General features: G+C 46.8%; 1 protein-coding gene, 1 long non-coding RNA gene and 1 other non-coding gene across 6 annotated transcripts in view; 2 read left to right on the top strand and 1 right to left on the bottom strand.

Moving 5' to 3' along the window:
* The window catches only part of NIPAL2 (NIPA like domain containing 2), a 112,035-nt gene extending 108,158 nt beyond the window's left edge, over positions 1-3,877 (top strand). For all 3 annotated transcript variants that reach the window (XM_519876.8, XM_009455694.5, XM_009455695.5), the window contains one exon: positions 612-3,877. In XM_519876.8, the coding sequence (XP_519876.2) occupies positions 612-724 (113 nt within the window). In that variant the 3' untranslated portion in view covers positions 725-3,877. The remainder of the gene's footprint in view (positions 1-611) is intronic.
* LOC107976394 (uncharacterized) overlaps positions 1-17,209 on the bottom strand; it is a 136,420-nt gene extending 119,211 nt beyond the window's left edge. The window contains exon 1 of one of the 2 annotated variants that reach the window (XR_010159290.1): positions 16,757-17,209. This is a non-coding gene — a long non-coding RNA (uncharacterized LOC107976394). The remainder of the gene's footprint in view (positions 1-16,756) is intronic. The other variant, XR_008536794.2, reaches the window with a different exon arrangement.
* On the top strand, positions 1,396-1,500 carry LOC112204249 (U6 spliceosomal RNA). Its single transcript, XR_002937825.2, has one exon. It is a non-coding gene; the product is annotated as a U6 spliceosomal RNA (small nuclear RNA).
* Positions 17,210-19,195: the final 1,986 nt, after the last annotated feature.

The raw sequence follows: 19,195 nt of genomic DNA, 5'->3' as shown, positions 1-19,195 counted from the left end.
CCTCCCAAGTAGGCACCACCATGCCCGGCTAATTTTTGTATTTTTAGCAGAGACGGGTTTTCACCATGTTGGCCAGGCTGGTCTCGAATTCCTGACCTCAAGTGATTCGCCTGCCTCGGCCTCCCAATGTGCTGGGATGATAGGTGTGAGCCACTGTGCTGAGCCTGATTATTTTTAACTCTATTTTTTATTTCACAAAGCCCAGTGCATAGGCTCCGTAGTAGCTTTAGAAGTCACTATCAAAGGCTATTTTTCTATGTTGTTATATGCATTCGACGTGGAAAAGAAGACACAACCCCAGAGAGAAAGACTTGGAGATGAGTGAATGCTTCATGTGAATCTCCAGACTAAACCCACCTGATTTCCATGGCCAGCATGTAGATCCTGTGGGGTGGGGATAGTGGCTCTGACACAGACAATTCGCTATCACATAGCTACAGACATGGCGTTTCAAGGGCCTTTTCTTCCTTGATATTCATCTCTTCTCTTTAGAGAGTGCCCACATAGTATAAAAGAGAGGTGATAAAATGTGGCCTAGATTGAGGAGAAATTATTAAGACTTATTTTTCTGTAAGACCTCAAAAGATTCTCTATGATTATTATCTCCACAGGGAAACAAATGTTGGACAAAATACAACCAGATTCACATAGCTTATCCTATGGAACTTTGCCTGATGGAAGTGACTCAACAAAGAGCCAAAGTGGAGAGAAGAAAGAGGTCTAAATGCTGAGAGGGATGGCTGTTGGCCTGTTATTCGATACCACCTTTTTAAAAAATTGCATATGTTCAATTTGTGTCAGCAGCTCTTTTATAAGCTGACATGTGCTAGCATTCATTTCAGTCCTTTCCCCCACCTCAGCGTCTATGGACAATCGGGGACTTCCTAAGCTCTGACAGTCTAATATTTCCATGGAATGTGATTTGGAGTGTTCCCCACACCCTGGACCTCTCCCTAGTGATTATCTAGCCAGCTACACCTTACTCAGAGCCCGGCTGCTCTAGCAGGAATGTTGCACAGAAACATACATTTGCGGTTTGGCCACAGGTCGCATAGGTGGCTTCTCCCACGGGTAGTGTCAGTTGCTTCACTTTAAAAAGTCACTTCAGCCCCACAACCTCACTCCCAAAAGAAAGGTTTGAGAGCGCTCATTTTTTTTCTAAGACACCTTTTATAAGCCTCCCTATAAAAATCTCACCTTTCAAGTCCTAAATTAGAATTGCAAGTCATCTTTTCTGAAAACTAATGCTATCAAAGTCCTCCTTTGAAAATTAAGGGTCTCTTTAAAATTAGAATTTATAAATGGCATTCAGTGATGGTGTACACCAAAATTAAAAGACCTTGACTGGTGGGCTTTTTACATGTAAGAAAGAGGAAGTTTAAGAAGTAGGACTCTGCTTGTTTCAGTAGCCCATGTACTAAAATAGGAACAATGCAGAGAAGATTAGCACAGCCCCTGCACAAGGCTGACACATAAATTCATGAAGCGTTAGAGACAAAAAGTAGGACTAATGTTTGTTTATTTTTTAATAAAAATATAGAATGGTGATGTTTTCTTCAGCTGTATGATTCTATCATGCTTGAAACTGAAGAAAAATTTAATATCCTATGTCTTTTTTATAGATCTTATAATTTATCAGGTGGATTTATATGTCTTATTCTCCATATAGGTCTAAAAAATCACATTTAAATTCTTAGTGATAGTTTCACTACACATCATTTCTTCCCAAAGTCATTATCTCAAGCTTTGTAAATTCTTCTAGATAAAAGGAGAGTTGTGATTAGAGAACTGAATTTCAGCCATTTAAACCTGTAGACATAGAAAACAACCCAGTGGTCAAACCTGAGCTTCAAGAGGAAGCCCAAGTCCTCCTGTTTCCTGAATGGCTTTTCCACTCCAATTCATCACATATCTGCTAAGACACATTTGCAGGTAGAATCCATAATAATATCTGTTATTTATGATCTACCTAATATTTAAAGGAGAAGAAAAGAGGTAGCCTTCGTTGCAGCCAACATCCAACAATAAGTCTCACCCTTAATGACATTTCAAAGCCTTCAGATCACTTCTGACATGTCTGTCCAATATCATTCCAATCAATAGTCTTGCATTTAAATAGGTTGTTTAACTCGGTGGTATTGAGACTGTAACCTTAATGGCTCAGGTCTTTTAGCTTTGTTCTTTGTCATAATCTGCACTCCTGGCCAGACTGACCAAACCTGGCTGCAAAGGAAAGAGATTTGAATTGATCACCAATGTATGAAAAATACAGAACCCATGTCTGGCTCCTAAACTCCTGGTAATAATTCCCGCCATTGTAGCAAGTGTCCCATGCATTCAGATAAAGCAGTCATAATTTATGGTGTATTTTACCGAATTGGTCCAGCATATTGGTACTACAAGGCTCAGCCAAGAAATGTATCTGGTGCCTTAAACTACAGATTTCTGGTGACTCTTAAAACTGGTTTCAAAGATTGAGAAAACAATTAGGTTGAAGAGTTTTGCTTCAAGTAGACCTGCATTCATAGCTAGAGTGCATGAGGTTTTCAGCACTGTAGAATTTCACACAGGCACAAGCATAACACCAGTACTTTAGCAGCCGCCAACAGTTGCATCTATTAAACGTTTTGAGAAATGACATTGACTTATGCACATTTAAGCAATCAACAATGTTTTAGAAGTCCAGGTAACATATAAAATATATTCAGACCTAGTTTTACTTTCCATATTGTTGCTCCAAAGTAAGGTAAATAGGAGTTTTAGTTGTACTGGCTTGTAAGATTTTTTAAATTACACAGTGCATGACCACAACTAAAGCCAACTCAGTCCTTCTCTTGGCATTGTGAGTTGAGGACCTTTAGCCAACTGTTAGCTCATCTGACTATTTGTCTAGACCAAGGGTCGGCAAAGTTTTCAGTAAAGACCCACAGAGTACATATTTTGGAGTTTGTGTTGTCTGTACCAACAGACAGACATGGTGTCTGTCCCAACTACCCAACTCTGCCATTGTAGCACTAAAGCAGCCATAGACAAGATGTAAACAGAAGAGCATGGCTGTGTTCCAGTAAAACTTTATTTACAGGCCAGGCATGGTGGCTCATGCCTGTAATCCCAGCACTCTGGGAGGCTGAGGCTGACAGATCATCTGAGGTTAGGAGTTTGGGACCAGCCTGGTCAACATAGTGAAACCCCATCTCTACTAAAAGTACAAAAATTAGCCAGGCGTGACGGTGGGTGCCTGGAGTCCCAGCTACCTGGGAGGCTGAGGCAGGAGAATCACTTGAACCTGGGAGGTGGAGGTTGCAGTGAGCCGAGGTCATGCCATTGCACTCCAGCCTGGGCGATAGAGTAAGACTGTCTCAAAAACAAACAAACAAACAAACAAACAAAAACAAGTGGCCAGTCTGTGAGCTATAGTTCCCAACACCTGGTCTAGACTCTTCTGCCCTTGCTCTGCAGCTTCTTTCCTGTTGATTGGGCGTTCAGGGAAGGAATTTAAAAAGTGACACTCATGGCTCATGAAAAATAAGATACTTTGGGAGTGTGGAAACATGGCTTGATATTTGCCTTCAGATATTTTTGCTCATATAAGTTCTAAATGGAAGTGATAAGTTCATTCTTAGGGTCCAAGTTGAAAGGCAGTGGTTCTTTTGTGAACACCACTAACTACATTCGAAAAGCCTCTCCAATTCCACATTCCAAGTCTATAACAGCTTTGGAAATGAGTAACAATGACCTCTCATGTAGTAGATTAAAGCAGAGGCCTTTGCCATATGATTGTTTTTGGCTTAAATGTTTGCTTGCCCTGTAACTGTAATACTTTGGTTACCAGAATCACTTGAAAACAAATACAATAAAAAAATTTCTCAAGCAGTGACCCAGAATGTATTCTTCCCCCTCTTCAATACTCCACACACTCCTAGAGATTCTGTTCTGTGGCAATGTAAGAAAGAGAAAGGCAGATTTCATAGATGAGTACAATTTCAGTGCTATGAAAGAGTAATGGTGGTAATGTGTAAGTTTGGCTCCAAAGGACGCAGGTGTAATGGTGGACATGACTCAAAGAGATAGAAATGTCGAGTCAAGTTCCCTAAGCCAAGCACCCTCTTTGTGCTCCTGTTTCCAAGCACGCAACTCATCCAGGAATGGTGAGTGTACACACTCAGCCATGCTGAAGGCTGCCTCAGTGCTTGCCAATTTAACAGTGATATGATGGACATAAATATAGCAGTTACTGACATGAACCTTCCCAACACTCTTCCAGACTGCTTTACTTAAACTCTGTGGCTGGTTATAGAGGCAGTCTTTGCACTGGGCGGCTGCAAGGCTAATGCACATGTTTGGCACCAGTGAATGTGAGTCCTTTAGTGAGGTTGCTAGATAAACACCACACATTTTGAACTATTAGAATAAAATCTCAAAATTGAACCCAACGTGATTGTATGGGGAATTTAGAGGCTGCTTCTAATCGTTAGACTCATCAACAGTCTGGCTCTTATTATGACCATCTTGAAGTAAAAAAATAAAATAAAATTCCACACATACACAGTTTCCATGCAAATATAGACCAGCCTTGAGCTATTAAACCTAGCATTTTAGCAATTGTGGTAAATGCAGGGAAGAGCCTTCCCACCCAGGAATTTTTGAGTCTGTTCCCTTTCTCACCAGCCTCAGGGTACCACACAACATGATGTCCTGTGCCAGAAGAGCAAATCAGTTACAGGAGCTGTGGCCCATCCAAGGAAGCTTTTTTTTTTTTCCTGAGAGGGAGGAAACTCCTCCTTTAATGTTGGTCCTTATTGAGAGTTAATGAGTCCCAACCACAATGTAAAAGAGAAATATCAATCCCAATATCAAATAAATGTGGTGTTTTGGGGTGCACCCTGCTGGGCCAGGTGCTGCCAAGAGTTTCATGGAGTTCCAGACAAGATGTCAGATAGTCTCCATGTTCCAGGAAAGAATCTCCTTCCCAGGGAGCTGACAAGTGCATAGCCAAGAAAGAGCCCTCCATTCCTGGTGGGACCAGCAAGCATGGACCGAAGCCACTTTGCACATTTGAGCTGCTGCTATCCAAACATGAACAAATCCATCCAGTGTGCACGCATCCCACTTTCAAGCCTTTCCCTCATGGTTCTAATTTGAAAACCAACCTCAGAAATGTTCTGAGGCTTGGGCTCTACTCCCTCTATCCAAAGCACCTCACCTAAACCTTCTAAACACTGTGCATGAACAAGGAGATGAATCAACTCAAGAACTCTTGACCCAGGGACTCAAAGCCTGGGTTATTTGCCTGATTATAGACTACTAGCTCAATTACCACATGACTCAATCTTAGCAAATGTTCATTAATTCACTCAAATATAATTGATCACCTACAATTTTCAATGTAACATGCATTTTTTTAATAGACTTTATTTTGTAGAGTAGCTTTAGGTCACAGCAAAATTGAGCAGAAGGTACAGAGAATTGCCATCTGCTTCCTGCCCCTTCACATGCACAGCCTCTCCTATTAGCAACATCCCCCACCAGAGTGGTACATTTGTTACAATCAATGAGCCTACATTGGCACATCATTATCACCCAAACTCCCTAGTTTACGTTAGGGTTCACTCTTGCTGTTATACATTCTACGGGTTTGGACAAGTGTATGGTGACATGTACCCATCATGATAGTATCATACAGGTCAGTTTCAAAAACCCTCTGTGCTCTGCCTAGTCATCCCTCCATCCCTGCAGGCCTGGCAACCACTGATCTTTTTACTGTCTCCAGAGTTTTGCCTTTTCAGGAATGTCATATGTTGAAATCATAATATGTAGCTTTTTCAAATTGGCTTCTTTCACTTAGTAACATGGATTTAAGGTTCCTCCATGGCTATTTACACTTAGTTGCCCATTTCTTTTGAGTGCTGAATAGTATTCCATTGCCTGGATGTACCACAGTTTATTCGCCTATTCGTCTACTTGGTTGGACAAGTAGATAAATAGATATCATCTTGAAAGGACATCTTGCAATTGCAAAAAGCTTCCAAGTTTTTGCAATTTAAAGTTATTGGGAATATGATGATGAATTAGACCAGCTCTTTGGGAGTTGTCTGTCTAGTTAGAGAAACCATAGCTATCATTTATTGAGCCCTTACTGCTAATCTTTTACTTGTGTTATTCATTTCATCCTTAAAATTCTCTATTAGAGAGGTCCTGATCCCCACTTTACAGATTAGAAAACCATGATAAGAGGCAGGGCAGGGATTAGGGTAGGTCAAGAGAGGCCCAAGGCACACAATTTAATGAAGCTTATGAAAATCTGACTTGTGGGGTGGTGAGAGGACCCTGAGAGTGAGTGCCTCTTTAAATGTTGTGCCCTAGGTGCCTCACTGTGTCCCAGTCCTGGCAAAAGGAGTTAAGTGACTTGACCAGTATCATTCAGCTGGCAAGTGGCGGAGCTGGGATTTGAACCCAGGACATCTAGCTCTGTAACCCACACTCTTAGCACAAGTGGCCAAAGTACCTACACTGTGCAATTGAATGTCAAAAATGCCTTAAGAGACTTAAAGGGCATGGGAGCTTGGAGGAGAGAAAGGTCTAGGGCACAGTCTTCAAAGGGATTCAGGATTGTAGTGGGTTAAATGGTGGCCCCTGAAACAATATGTCCATGTCCTAAACCCTGCAACCTGTGAATGTGACCATATTTGGAAACAAGTTCTTTGCAAAAGAAATTCAGGATCTTGAGATGAAAGCAACCGGGATTACCTGGGTGGCACCTAAATCCATTGACAAGTGTCCTTAGACAGAAAAGGCGAAACACAGAGAGGGCACTGTGAAGACAGAAGCAGAGACTGGAGTCCTGAAATCACAAGCCGAGACTGGAGTCCTGAAATCACAAGCCAAAGCAGACCCAGAGCCATCAGAAACTAGAGGAGACAGGGCAGGACTCTCCCCTAGCGCCTTCCAAGGGAGCACAGCCCTGACTACTCCTTGATTTCAGAATTCTGACCTCCTTAGTGGTGATTCATTGTGGAAACTCTAGGAAACTAAAACAGGGATTGACCTGGTCTTTGAAGTGCATGTAGAATTTGGACATAAGGGGAAGCCCCATGAGCAAAGAAGAAACTGAATAGTTCAAGCCTGGTAAACATCTATAACATGGGGTCACACGAAGAGGAAGGCAACTCGGTAAGGCTAGAAAAGCAAGTAAGAAGGCCCTCAGTGGCCAGCTATAACACAGATTTAAGAGTTCAGGCTTGATTTGAGAGGTAAACGATTGTATTAACTTCATTTCCAGGGATGCAGACTGAACTTAACGAACATAATCAGTATCTTTCCAAAAACTCACCTATCCATGCACACTGGCAAATAACACTCAAAAACAACAACAATAAAACTCACCTATCAGAATTTAAGGGCCGGGCATGGTGGCTCACGCCTGTAATCCCAGCATTTTGGGAGGCCGAGGCGTGTGTATCACGAGGTCAGGAGATCGAGACCATCCTGGCTAACACAGTGAAACCCCATCTCTACTAAAAATACAAAAAATAAGCCGGGCGTGGTGGTGGGCGCCTGTAGTTCCCGCTACTCGGGAGGCTGAGGCAGGAGAGTGGCGTGAACTTGGGAAGCAGAGCTTGCAGTGAGCTGAGCTGGTACCACTGCACTCCAGCCTGGGCGACAGAGTGAGACTCCGTCTGAAAAAAAAAAAAATTTAAGGACGTTACTCCACATCTTCCTTAGGCAGTCACTCTCAGTATAAGATGGCATAAAAGATATTCAAGAAATAATGACTGAACTCTACTTTTGCATTTGTGGCTCATCACATCCTACCAGAAATGATCAAGCATAACGAGGCTATGAGCTGAACAGTGACCTCTGAGTTGGCCTCGAGCAAAACAGCTGTCTCCAGAAAAGAATGGGCTGGGCCATCCAGAATCTCACTCTCCAGAACTTGGGTTGAGAGGCATGGAGACAGTCAAGGAGGTAGGAGTGGGAGCTGATACCGGAAGGCTTCCCAGAGAGATACAAAGGTACAAGAGGGCCACAGAGGGCCTTGGCAAGCCAAGGTTAATAGTATACAAGGAAGAGTGAATCATGAGAGTAAATGAGCTAAGAGCCAAATCTGTTGGCAGAGACAGGGGAAGTAAGAAAATACTGCAAGGAAAACAAAGACTCTGAGAGAGGTGACCAGGAGAGCAAAGCCCAGGACCTGTTGCAGGTGTATAAAGTTCACGGCACACTTACAGTAACAGCCAACTCCCTCCAGCTGGCTGGAGAGACTCTTCCGAGCCACCAAAGGGCCTGAGTTCCATGGGAGTCATTGGGTTTCCAGAAGACAATAGATAGATCAGGCTGTTGGCACCAGACAGGGAAGGGATGAGTTCATTTGAGAAATACTTCATGAAAACCAGGAGGCCATCATTTCCAGTATTCACACTATGGTGCAGGACTGTTCAGTGAGAGTCCATAGTGGTAGGGGACAACCTTCAGATAGAAGATGGAAGAAAGTGGGCCCAAGAAAATGATCAGGAGTCCCTGGTGGATCCCAGGCCTAATCTTAATGAGCAGTATACCCTTATTTTTTAAAGGTATGTAGAGTACTCTCAATGCATGGTCACTGGATGATGGCTGAGGCATCTGCTGAGTGAGTGTGTGTGTGTGTGTGTGTGTGTGTGTGTTGGGAGTGGGGCGCGATGATGCATAAAAAGACGCTGAGGGAGCAGGGGACATACTGGGAACCCTTTTCAGTGTGGAGAGAAAGGTCAACTCCCTTAGCCACAGACAGGATAAAAACGGGGAGCACAACAGCAAAAGAGCCCTTTAAACACCTCCTTCCTTGACTCTCTGTCCACCTAGGAATGCAAATCTGAGCAGGTGGCTCTTAGGGCAAAACCAGAGAAATGAACCGGGTCACGGGAGGAAAGGCGCCTCCAAGTAGCCCCATCCCCTGGGCTCTCACCACCCCCAAGCTAGGAACTCCTGCACCAGGTTGTGGCTCTGCTGCTGTGCCTTGGAACAGGGTGAGCGCCCCCACGGAACCTGGTACGCAATGGCCCCCTTTCTCCTTTGGCTTGGGGGTCTCGGGGTGGCAACCTGGGACACTGCTGTCCGGAACATGACAGGGCCCACCCTGCTTCTCAGTCGCTAACAGGAAAACAGGATTCTGCAGGGGAGGACAGAAATCTGTCACCCGGGGCACAGGGCTTGCCTTGCTGGCCTTTCCACGGGCCTTCTCTAAAGCAAACCACCTGTTTCCTGCCCAGCATGGGCCTGAGCCTTCCAAGATGTCCGCAGAAAAGAAACGTGTCCAAACCACTGCTGAGGAATGACAGTCTTGGCACTGCCTCCAGTTATATTTGTTGTTCACTAAGGAGTTTTGTGGAATTCAGACTCATTTTCCACTGAAACAGGGGAAAGTAAAGACGGCACCAAATAAAAATAGCTTCCCGGCGTTTCCTGTTTACTCTGCTCTGCGGGCTTCCCACGGCCTGGGGGCTTCACTGGACGTCTGCACAGAAAGCCCCTCTCCAAAGAACACCGCAAGTGACGATTTGCTTTCTTCTTCTGTGTTTCTATCTCTCTTCCTTGTGTTCCACGGAAGTTTAGTTTGGGGGTCTGTTGGGTTAACTCCCAAGTCTCCTTTTTCTAGCCCTTTTTAGAGGGAGACAAGGTTGCAGGGTGTTTCTCTGCTTTCCACGGCCCTGTTCTCTCACAAAGTAGAGCCAATTATGTCCGGCCTGCTGGGCCTCAGAAGGAAGATGTAGGAGAAAGAGTAGGTGACACAAATATAAAAGGACTGTGGAGAGAGGCCAGGCACAGTGGCTCATGCCTATAATCCCAGCACTTTGGGAGGCCAAGGTAGGAGGATCACTTGAGCCAAGGAGTTCCAGACCAGCCTGGGCAACACGGGGAGACCCCGTTTGTGCAAAAAAAAGAAAAAAAAAATTAATTAGCCAGGTATGGTGCCACATGTGTGCCTGTGGTCCCAGCTGCTTAGGAGGCTGAGGTGGGAGGATCCCTTAAGCCTGGGAGGTCGAGGCTGCAGAGAGCTATGATCTCGCCACTGCACTCCAGCCTGGGCAACAAAGCAAGACCCTGTCTCAAAACACAAAACACAACAAAAAAAGAGGGGGTTTAGGCCTGGCACAAAGATTTCACATCCTCCTTCAGAATGATGTTCAGGAGAGAACAGAATTGACAGCAAAGACACAGGTGACAAGACAGGAAAAGCTCATCCAACAGAAGAGCAGAGGTGTCCCAGACATCAAGCCTAACGGAGCTGTGTGTGACTCTAAGCTTTTGCTTAAAACCACGGAGACATCAAACATGTTTGGGGAGAGTTCCGTCTGAGGAGCAAGCAACTCCTGGGTGGGCCAGGAGTGACGGGTCTGTGCTGCAAATTGGTGTTTGGCCCCTGCACACAGCCCACGTGCTGAACATGTTTTTTCGGTCCAAAAACAATGGGAGCAGCCTCACTTTCCCTACTGATTTTTGCACCACAACAATAAAGTTAATAATGGAAAAAACATATCCCATGGCCAGGAACACTCTCAGCGAGCACAGCAGAGTGTTGGATCTACCATCTATCAACAGAAACTGCTGAGAGCAAACCAAAGCCTGTTAACTGATTTTTATGAATGATCGAAACAGCAAAGCAGATTTATTTGATTTCCATCATATAAAAATTGACAGTTACATAAATATATCTCTAAAACTATCAGGATGAAAACCATCCTGTTCTTGACAGGAAGCGAAGTCACAAAAAAAGCTAAACTGACACTGCTATCGGGGGCCTCTTGTGGATTGAATTGGGGCCCCCACCCAAAATAAACATTAAAGTCCTAACCCCCACTACCTCAGAATGTGACATTATTTGGAAATAGAGTCTTTACAGAGGTAAGCAAGTTAAAAATGAGGCCATTAGGGACTGAGCCCTGACCAGTTCAGCTGGTGTCCATAGAAAAAGGGGAAACGTGCTCACAGAGACACACAGAGTGAAGCCAAGGCGAAGACACGGTGAGACACCATCAACAAGCCCAAGGGACAACTGTGACCACCTGAAGCCAGCAGAGAGGCATGAAACAGAATCTTCTTCACAGACCTCAAAAGGAACCAACCCTACCAACACCTTGATTTTGGACATCTAGGCTCCAGACTTTGAGACAATAAATTTCTGTTAAGTCCCCCAGTTGATGGTACTTTACTACAGCGGATGTAGCAAACTTATACAAGGACTTTCATCTCCTTTGCTCCGAGGCTAACGCTCTGCTCTGTTCGGAGAATCTGCCATGGTGCAAACCTTGCTGGGAAGCAGAGCCACCCCGCACCTCGCTATAAATGCTGAAAGCCAAGATTTCCCTCTGATGCTCCGTTCCAGGGCACTGGGGCTAGAGCACTGGGCAGTTTAGAATGGATTCTTTCGTTGCCTGCAGTGGTGGCTCCTAATCTCCAGTTGTAATGATGCCAGGATGCCACCCAGCATTTGCCAGAAACCTGACCTTGGCCGTACGTCCGGCCATTTGGTTTCACTTGGTTCCTTCCCCTTTTCCAAGCCCAATCCTGCAGACTTCCCATGGATTCTGTAAGCACCTCAGCAAACGAGGACATCAGTGCAGATCAATAAAAAGCCGAGCATCCCACACACCTTGTCTGGCATTTTCCACACCCTGCTTGACCATGGCCTGTGAGACATCCTAATCTCAGTGCAAACAAAGGCAAACTCCCCACATTTACCCTCCATCTTTTCTCCAGTCGCCACCAAACTACCTCTGTTCACGGCACCCCTGTGCTCCCCTGACCACCATGAGATAGGTCCCATACAACACGCGCTTCCCCTTTTTCCCAGGCTCCCAGCAGCCACCCTCATGTCAGGTCCTCCCACCTGAAACACCACCCCAGCCCACACACTGGTCTGAGCCATTGTCTGCACCTCAGATTCCCATGCATGCTGGTGGGGGCAGTGAGTCCTGGAGAGAGAGAAAGATCTGATCCTACCCCCAGCATGTATTTCCCCTGCTACTGCTCCTGGCCTCATCATCTGCTCACCTGCACTCCACTGGAGTCCAGCCCTCCTTCAAAGCCCATCTCTAATATGGATAAAGAGTTTTATAATTTTTCTTCTTGAAACAGGATCTGGCCCTGTCACCCAGGCTGGAGTACGGTGTCACAATCTCGGCTCACTCCAGCCTCAACCTCCTGGGCTCAACCGATCCTCCCGCTTCAGCCTCCCAAGCAGCTGAGACCACAGGTGAAGGCCACCGTGTTCTGCTAATCTTTGTATTTTTTTGTAGAGATGGGGTTTTGCCATGTTTCCCAGGCTGGTCTCAAACTCTTGGGCTCAAGCAATCCACCTGCCTTGGCCTCCCAAGGTGCTGGGATTACAGGTGTGAGCTACTATGCCTGGCCAGTTTTATGATCCTTATCAGCCAGAGGTGCTCCTTCCCACCTTCAAATCCCCTTTACGTTCTTGGATGCAACTCAGTGTCTTCCACGTTGTGTTACAGTCATCTACATGCTCATCTGGTTCCTGCTATTCAATTGCCACTATCTATGGGACAGGATTTGCCCTGGACTCCTCTCCAGCTCCACTACCACCACCGTCACTTCTCAGTGATGATCACTCACAGCCCCCTAGCTGATCATTCAGTAGAAAAGCCCCAGTCAAAAGACTAGACGTGATCCAACCTCCATGACCTCCCTGCCCAGAAGGCCTCCTCCTTGCTCCATCCTGCCCTACTCTCCAGCTTCACTGCTTCCTCCCTGTTCGCTGAACACACCGGGCACACTCCTGCCTCAGGGCCTTTGCACAGGGTAAGTCCCTCAGCTTCTTTAAGTTTTTGCCCAAATGTCACCTTCTTGAGGAGGTCAGCCCTGACCTCCTTATTTATAATCTTGCAACCCACCCCACCTCCACCCAGTACCCTTAGTCCTGTTGCCCTGCTTTCTTTCTCTCTGTAGCAAAGATCACCTCCTAGAATAATGAATAATTTTTTATGTTTATTGATCATTGTCTGCCTCCCCATCCCCACCTGCCACAAAGTGAGCCCCTCAAGAACAGGAATCTTGATCTGTTATGCTCGCTGATGTATCCTGGGTGCCTGGTACATGGGGGAGACCCAATAAATATTTGTTACATAAACAAATCTCTGAATTCTGCATACTCCTGACTACGACAGTCACTAGGTTCCCAAATCATGCTACTTTTCTTTTTAAGCCTAGCTGCCTGTTTGCTTGGCTGCTCTTCCCTGCGCTGCCATGGAAACCAACAGCCTAGTGACAGGTTGCTTTTCATGAAGTCAGGCAATGTGCATCACACCCCGCAGAACACACGGACCTGCACCATGTCCTCCACAGCCAGAGGACGGGATGCTCCGCCCAGTCAGCTGGATGTGTAGGGGTGCAAATGGCCCTGGGGCCAGCACCACCGCAGCTCAGGCAGTCTCGGGTCCCCATGCAGTGAGCAGTGGAGGCTTCCTAGGAGGACTCACCCCTGACTGATGGATGCCCACACAGACCACACATTCTGTTCTCAGGAGAGGCTCAAGTCAGAATGTTCCCATTGCCACCCACAGTCACTTTCTTTCTATCCCCAATAATAGCAGGTATTTATGGGGCACCTACTATGGACGAGGCACTTTGCATATATTACCTCCAATCCTGGTGGCACTGAAAATTCATAGTTATTATGACTTTCACACTTGAGGGAACTGAGGCTCAGGGAGACTAATCAGCTTTGCCTTGGGTCACAGCAAGTCAGTGAAGGAGGTAGATTGGAATCCAGGCACCGAAATGTGTAGCCTCTTCCCACGCCATGAGCTCCCACCTGAGCTGCTGTCTGCAGGCTCCTCTGCTGTGATTGTCTCAGACCCTGTGCCTGAAGAAGGGTGGATAGAGAGCAAGTGGTGGGGGCAGAAATCACTGTAGAAACCCAGCGTGTACACATGACATGCATGCACACACACACACACACACATGCACACACACAGATCAATGACATGGCCCCAGCAACATTGTAACGCCAGAGTAGGTTTCTGAAGGAGGGGGAGCTCTAAGCTCTCTCTGGAGGCCTTTAAAAAATAACAACAAATAAAAGATAATTCCATCTCATTGGAATGACGTAGGTGTGGTCGTGTCTAAAAGCAGAGATCAGCTGACCCCAACAGTCAGCTTTATGACTATGATAAACCATTACTGAGCAGGCGGACTAACTACTTGGAGCATTGCTAAATCTGTTTTTAATAATGTCACCATCCCAGGACCAAACCCTGCCCTGTCGCTGCAATAAAGGTTCATCATTGCTGGAGAAAGAGCACTGGGTCACAGAGGGCAGAGGCGGGGAAGAGGAGACAGCCTGTTTGTTCTCAAGCATGGGGCTTCATGAGTCATAGGTTCGCTCAGGCGGTGGGGGAAGAGCTTGAAGATTTATCTCAGCTGAGGTCTGAAGAATAAAGATGAAAACAATAGCAAGGAGACCATGTCAGAGCAGCAAGGACAACAGCCCTGCTTGAAAACTGCTCAGCAAAGGGACATGGGGGCTTTGTCGGTGCTGGCATGCACACAACTGTGTAACGTGCACATTGCAAACACAGGGAGACACCCCTCGAAGGTGTCTAAGATTGTCACGCAACGTTTGTCTCAGGCTGTCTCCAGAAGTGGCCAAGCACCTACTACGTGACTCAGGTGGTGAACATTACATTGAAGTGACATCAAAGGCAAAAACTCTGGTCAGCGCTGGAGAAGCAGAAGGGGCCTGCAGAGGAGAAGAGGGCCTGGCAGCCACCCGCAAGAGTTGCCAAACCAAACGTGGTGACATGAGAAGTGACCAGAGGAGATGAGTATGAAGGGATCTCAGAAAGCAGTGACACCAGTGTCCAAATGTGAGCATCCTAGGCATTTGGCCACCTGGCCCGGGTCCACAGATCCTACTAGTGTTGACAGCTCTCATCACCTTCTGCACCCACCAGAATCCAGGCCTTTCTGTATCACATGAGAAGGGTGGAGTTCATGCTGGGCAAAAGAATAGTGAGAATGAGCAGGGGACGCCCTGGCTTCTGTGCCTGCATGGGCTCACAGGTGGATAAGAGCCATATCCAGAGGTGCTTCTTGGTGGAAAGATGGGGTTAGCCGGGTCCCACAGCAGTGTCCATGGGCACAGAGGTGACACAGGTGTCCCAGAGATGGGGGGAGATGGTCTCTTTGCTGCCCCTGCACAGAGTCTACACTTTGCCAGCTCCCTGGGAGAAGGCGACTTAGGAGCACCCACATGGGTGCTCCCTCAATGGGCTTCAGCAGCGAGGCCCTGGTAAGGCTGCTCCATATGGCTCTCAGAGAATGGATGTCAGGGATTACAGAGGCCCAACCTGGCACACCTGCACATCTGAATGCCCACACACTTGCATATCTGCTACCTGCAACACTTGCCAAGGGCCTACTGTATAAATACACCTGAGACTCCATGGGCAGGGGAAGGGTGGAAGGCCCTGCATGAGCAGATGGGAACTGGAACTTTAGGTCCCTGTCTGCATCTAACAGGAGACATCAGGGTAAACGAGACACAGGCAGAATGTGCTCTGCCACAAAACACTGCTGCCAAGATTCTACATGGCTCCCAGCTCACTGCGAGTAAACGCCCACGTACCACATCTTACCCCCCACCCCGTGACCCCAGCCCCTGCTACTCTGGCACTTGCTCACAGGGCTCCAGCCACAGAGGCCTTTCACCAGCTCTGGAAAACTTCTGGGTGCTCCCACCGCAGGGCTTCTGCACGAACTGCGCCTCTGCCTGGATTCCCTCAGGAATCACAGGACTTTCAGGCCTCACCTCGGTCAGCCTGTCCTCAATGTCACCTGCTCAAAGAGGACTTCCCGGCTCACTCACTAACACGGCAGCCACCCCCTGACACTTGCTCTCTACCTTCTCCTCTTTATTTTTCTTCACAGTATGCTTTGCCAGCAAATACTCAACTTGAGTATATTTTACTTATTTTTTTGTCTATTGTAAGTTCCCCAAGGGCAGAAATTATTAGCTGTTGCTGTCTCTCCAGTGTTTATCATTGTGCCTGATAGCTAGTACTTGCATGCACATTGTTGAATGAATGAATGAATGAATGAATGAACAGGTGGACAAATGAGTGAACGAATGAGAGAAAGGGAGAAGACACACACAGTGCCTGCCCTCAAGGCCTTTGCTCTCTGGTTGAGTATGTCTTTTTGCTTAGAATAACTTAGGAGCAAAATAAGTTCATTGGTCATATAAGATTTAAAAATTTTTTCAGCATTTTCAGCTCTTCTTCCCTCCAGATTCTAGCAGGAAATTATACCTAACCTGGTTCTTTTTTTTTTTTTTTCCCCCAAAACAATCATGGAAACTGTGACTGAGAATCTGAAGGGTTTCGGGAGGAAACTCATCTGTAGCTTTGTGGTCCTCACCCAAACCAGCCTGGCCTGGGGGCTAGGAAGAATGTTGACAGCAAGCAGAGCCAACCATGCTGACAGTGCCAAGTGCTGGGGCAGGGCCTGAGGAATATAGGCACAGGGAGTGGGGAGCAATGCCAAGGCTGCCGAAGGAGGGGGCAGGCAGGGGGGCACCAACACAGAGCACATACAGCAGCAAGATGACTGTAGCCCACTCTCAAACCACACAGCCCCTGCCTTACTCTGGAAGTGGGCAGTTCGATTCTGGGAGGGGTCTTTATATCTGAAATTCTACTATTGGAGTTCCTGTCTGTCTTAGCTAATGTTGCATAACAAATCACACCAATATTCAGAGACTTACACAATAACCACTGATGATCTCTCATGATTTCTGTAGGTCAGGAATTCAGGGACAGCTTGGCTGGGCAGTTCTGGTTCAAAGTCACTCATTAAGTTGTAGTTGGATGTCAGTTGAGGTTGCAGTCATCTGAAGGCTGGACTGGGACTGGAGGTTCCCCTCCCAAGGTGGCTCACTCATGGCTGGCAGATTGGTGCTGGCTGTTGATCCGTGCCTGGTGTCCCTGGGGCCCCTCCACAGGGCTACTTGAGCATCCTCATGGGATGGCAGCTGGCTTCCTGCAGAGCAGCTGACCCAAGGGCCATGTCAGAAGCTGCAATGCCTTTTTGACTTCGCCTTGGAGGTCACCACTTTCACTTCCATCGTATTCTATTCATCACACAGGCCAGCCCAGATTCCGTGTGGAAAGGGGCTACACGGGGTGTGAATCCCCAGAAGTGAGGATCACTGGGAAATGTGGGTATGGGGGCCCATTACCACACACTGTCTTTTGTGACATCAAGTCACTGACACAGTTGGGGTGCAAGGGCCTCCGGGAGACATAGCTGCTAAATCTTATCAATCCAATTCACATCTTATTAGGACTGACTTCATGACACCATCCTTTCCAACTAGGTTTAGCCTCCCTTCCCCCATCCCACTCCAGCCCCCCACCCCTTACCCCGACCCCCACCCCCACCACAGGCAGCAGAGGAAATCAAAGAGGAGAGTGAAATGACACAGCAGTGAGAGTGAGGTGGGGGCTGGGAAGGGAGGTGAGAGGAAAAGCCAAACGAGGGTCTTCTTCCCTCCACACTCAGGACCCCCTGTTGAATTCACCTATTGAATAAATATTAATTGCATCAACAATGTGCTGGGGACCCAGTAGTAACCCAGACCTCCCGCCCAAAATTGATTCTGTATGGCATACGTCCTCATGGAGGTATGTTCTAAGGTCCACCAGGAGCACAGAGGAAGAAGCGCATGAAGTCTATGCTGGGGAAGATTGGGAGGGCTTCACAGAGGAGGTGTCACTCCACACATCCATGAAGTAAAGCTTCCCAGCCCTTGTACAGTCAGAGAGGCAGAAAGAGGCTGAATATCTTATTCCTTGTCACAGATAGGAGCATCACAGCCTGATCTTCTGCCCTCAGCGCCCAAACAGCACATCCCACAGACTATCATGTTCGACACAGCTCTCATGCTGTGGCAAGGAGACTGCGTGTGGCAAGGTTGGAGCTGCGTGGCCACCACCGCCATTTACCAACATTAGGCCCAGGACTACGGGCTGGCGGCTTTCTATCCTATCACAAAAATAACCAGGGAGAGAAACCCTGGCAGTATCCTCACCCAACTTCATCTAGGCAAGCAGCCCTCGCTCACAGGAAATCCTCCCAAAGGTTCAAGTCCAGTCTCTCTGGCTAGATGTTCAAGGCGGTTCCTCTTACCATGAGAATTCTAAGAGTTATTACACAGTGTTTGTCTTTTTGACTGGCTTATTTCATCTTGACTTACATCCTCCAGGTTCATGTATGTGGCAGCAGGCATTAGAATATCCTTTCTTTTTAAAGCCAAGTAATATTCTATTACATGTATATACCACGTTTTGCTTCTCCATCAATCTGTCAGACGGACACGTGAGTTATTTTCACCTGTTGGCTATTGAAAATAATACTATGAGCATGGGTATAAAAATACCTCTTTGAGACTCTGCTTCCAATTCTTTTGAGTGTATACCCAGAAATGGAATTGCTGGATCAGATGATAATTCTGTCTCTACTTTTTTGAAGGACCACCATACTGTTTTCTGTAATCGTTATTATATAATAGTTATTAATATTTTAATGATTAGTGAACAGTAGCCATCCTGCAAAGCCCTGTCACTCATTCCAGGTCTTTCTCATCCAATCTCATTGTCTAAGGTAATACCCCAACAGACAGTCTTCATTTGCTGGCACTCAGTGTTGCCATTAACCTTCCCAAATTACGCATATTTCACAGATGAAAATCCTGAGTTGCACTGATGAAAGGGAACTTGCCAAGGGCAACAGAGTGAAATGTCAGAACTCCAGACTTGAATTCAAGCAGCCAAGCTTCTCATCTCCCCCCAGGAGGCGTGTTTCAAAGCCTGGGATGGAACTGGGGCTTGCAGGCCAGGTGTGGTGGCTCACGCCTGTAATCCCAACACTTTAGGAGGCCGAGGCGGGCGGATCACCTGAAGTCAGGAGCTCAAGACCAGCCTGGCCAACATGGTGAAACCCCATCCCTACTAAAAATACAAAATTACCCAGGCATGGTGGTGGGTGCCTGTAGTCTCAGCTACTTGGGAGGCTGAGGCAGGAGAATTGCCTGAACCTGGGAGGTAGAGATGGCAGTGAGCCAAGATCATGCCACTTCACTCCAGCCTGGGTGACAGAGCAAGACTCCATCTCAAAAAAAAAAAAAGAATTGTGACTTGGATAC

The sequence above is a fragment of the Pan troglodytes genome, chromosome 7 (genome assembly GCF_028858775.2).
Source record: "Pan troglodytes isolate AG18354 chromosome 7, NHGRI_mPanTro3-v2.0_pri, whole genome shotgun sequence".
NCBI classification, from domain to species: domain Eukaryota; kingdom Metazoa; phylum Chordata; class Mammalia; order Primates; family Hominidae; genus Pan; species Pan troglodytes.
This window is presented reverse-complemented; position numbering and strand designations above follow the sequence as displayed.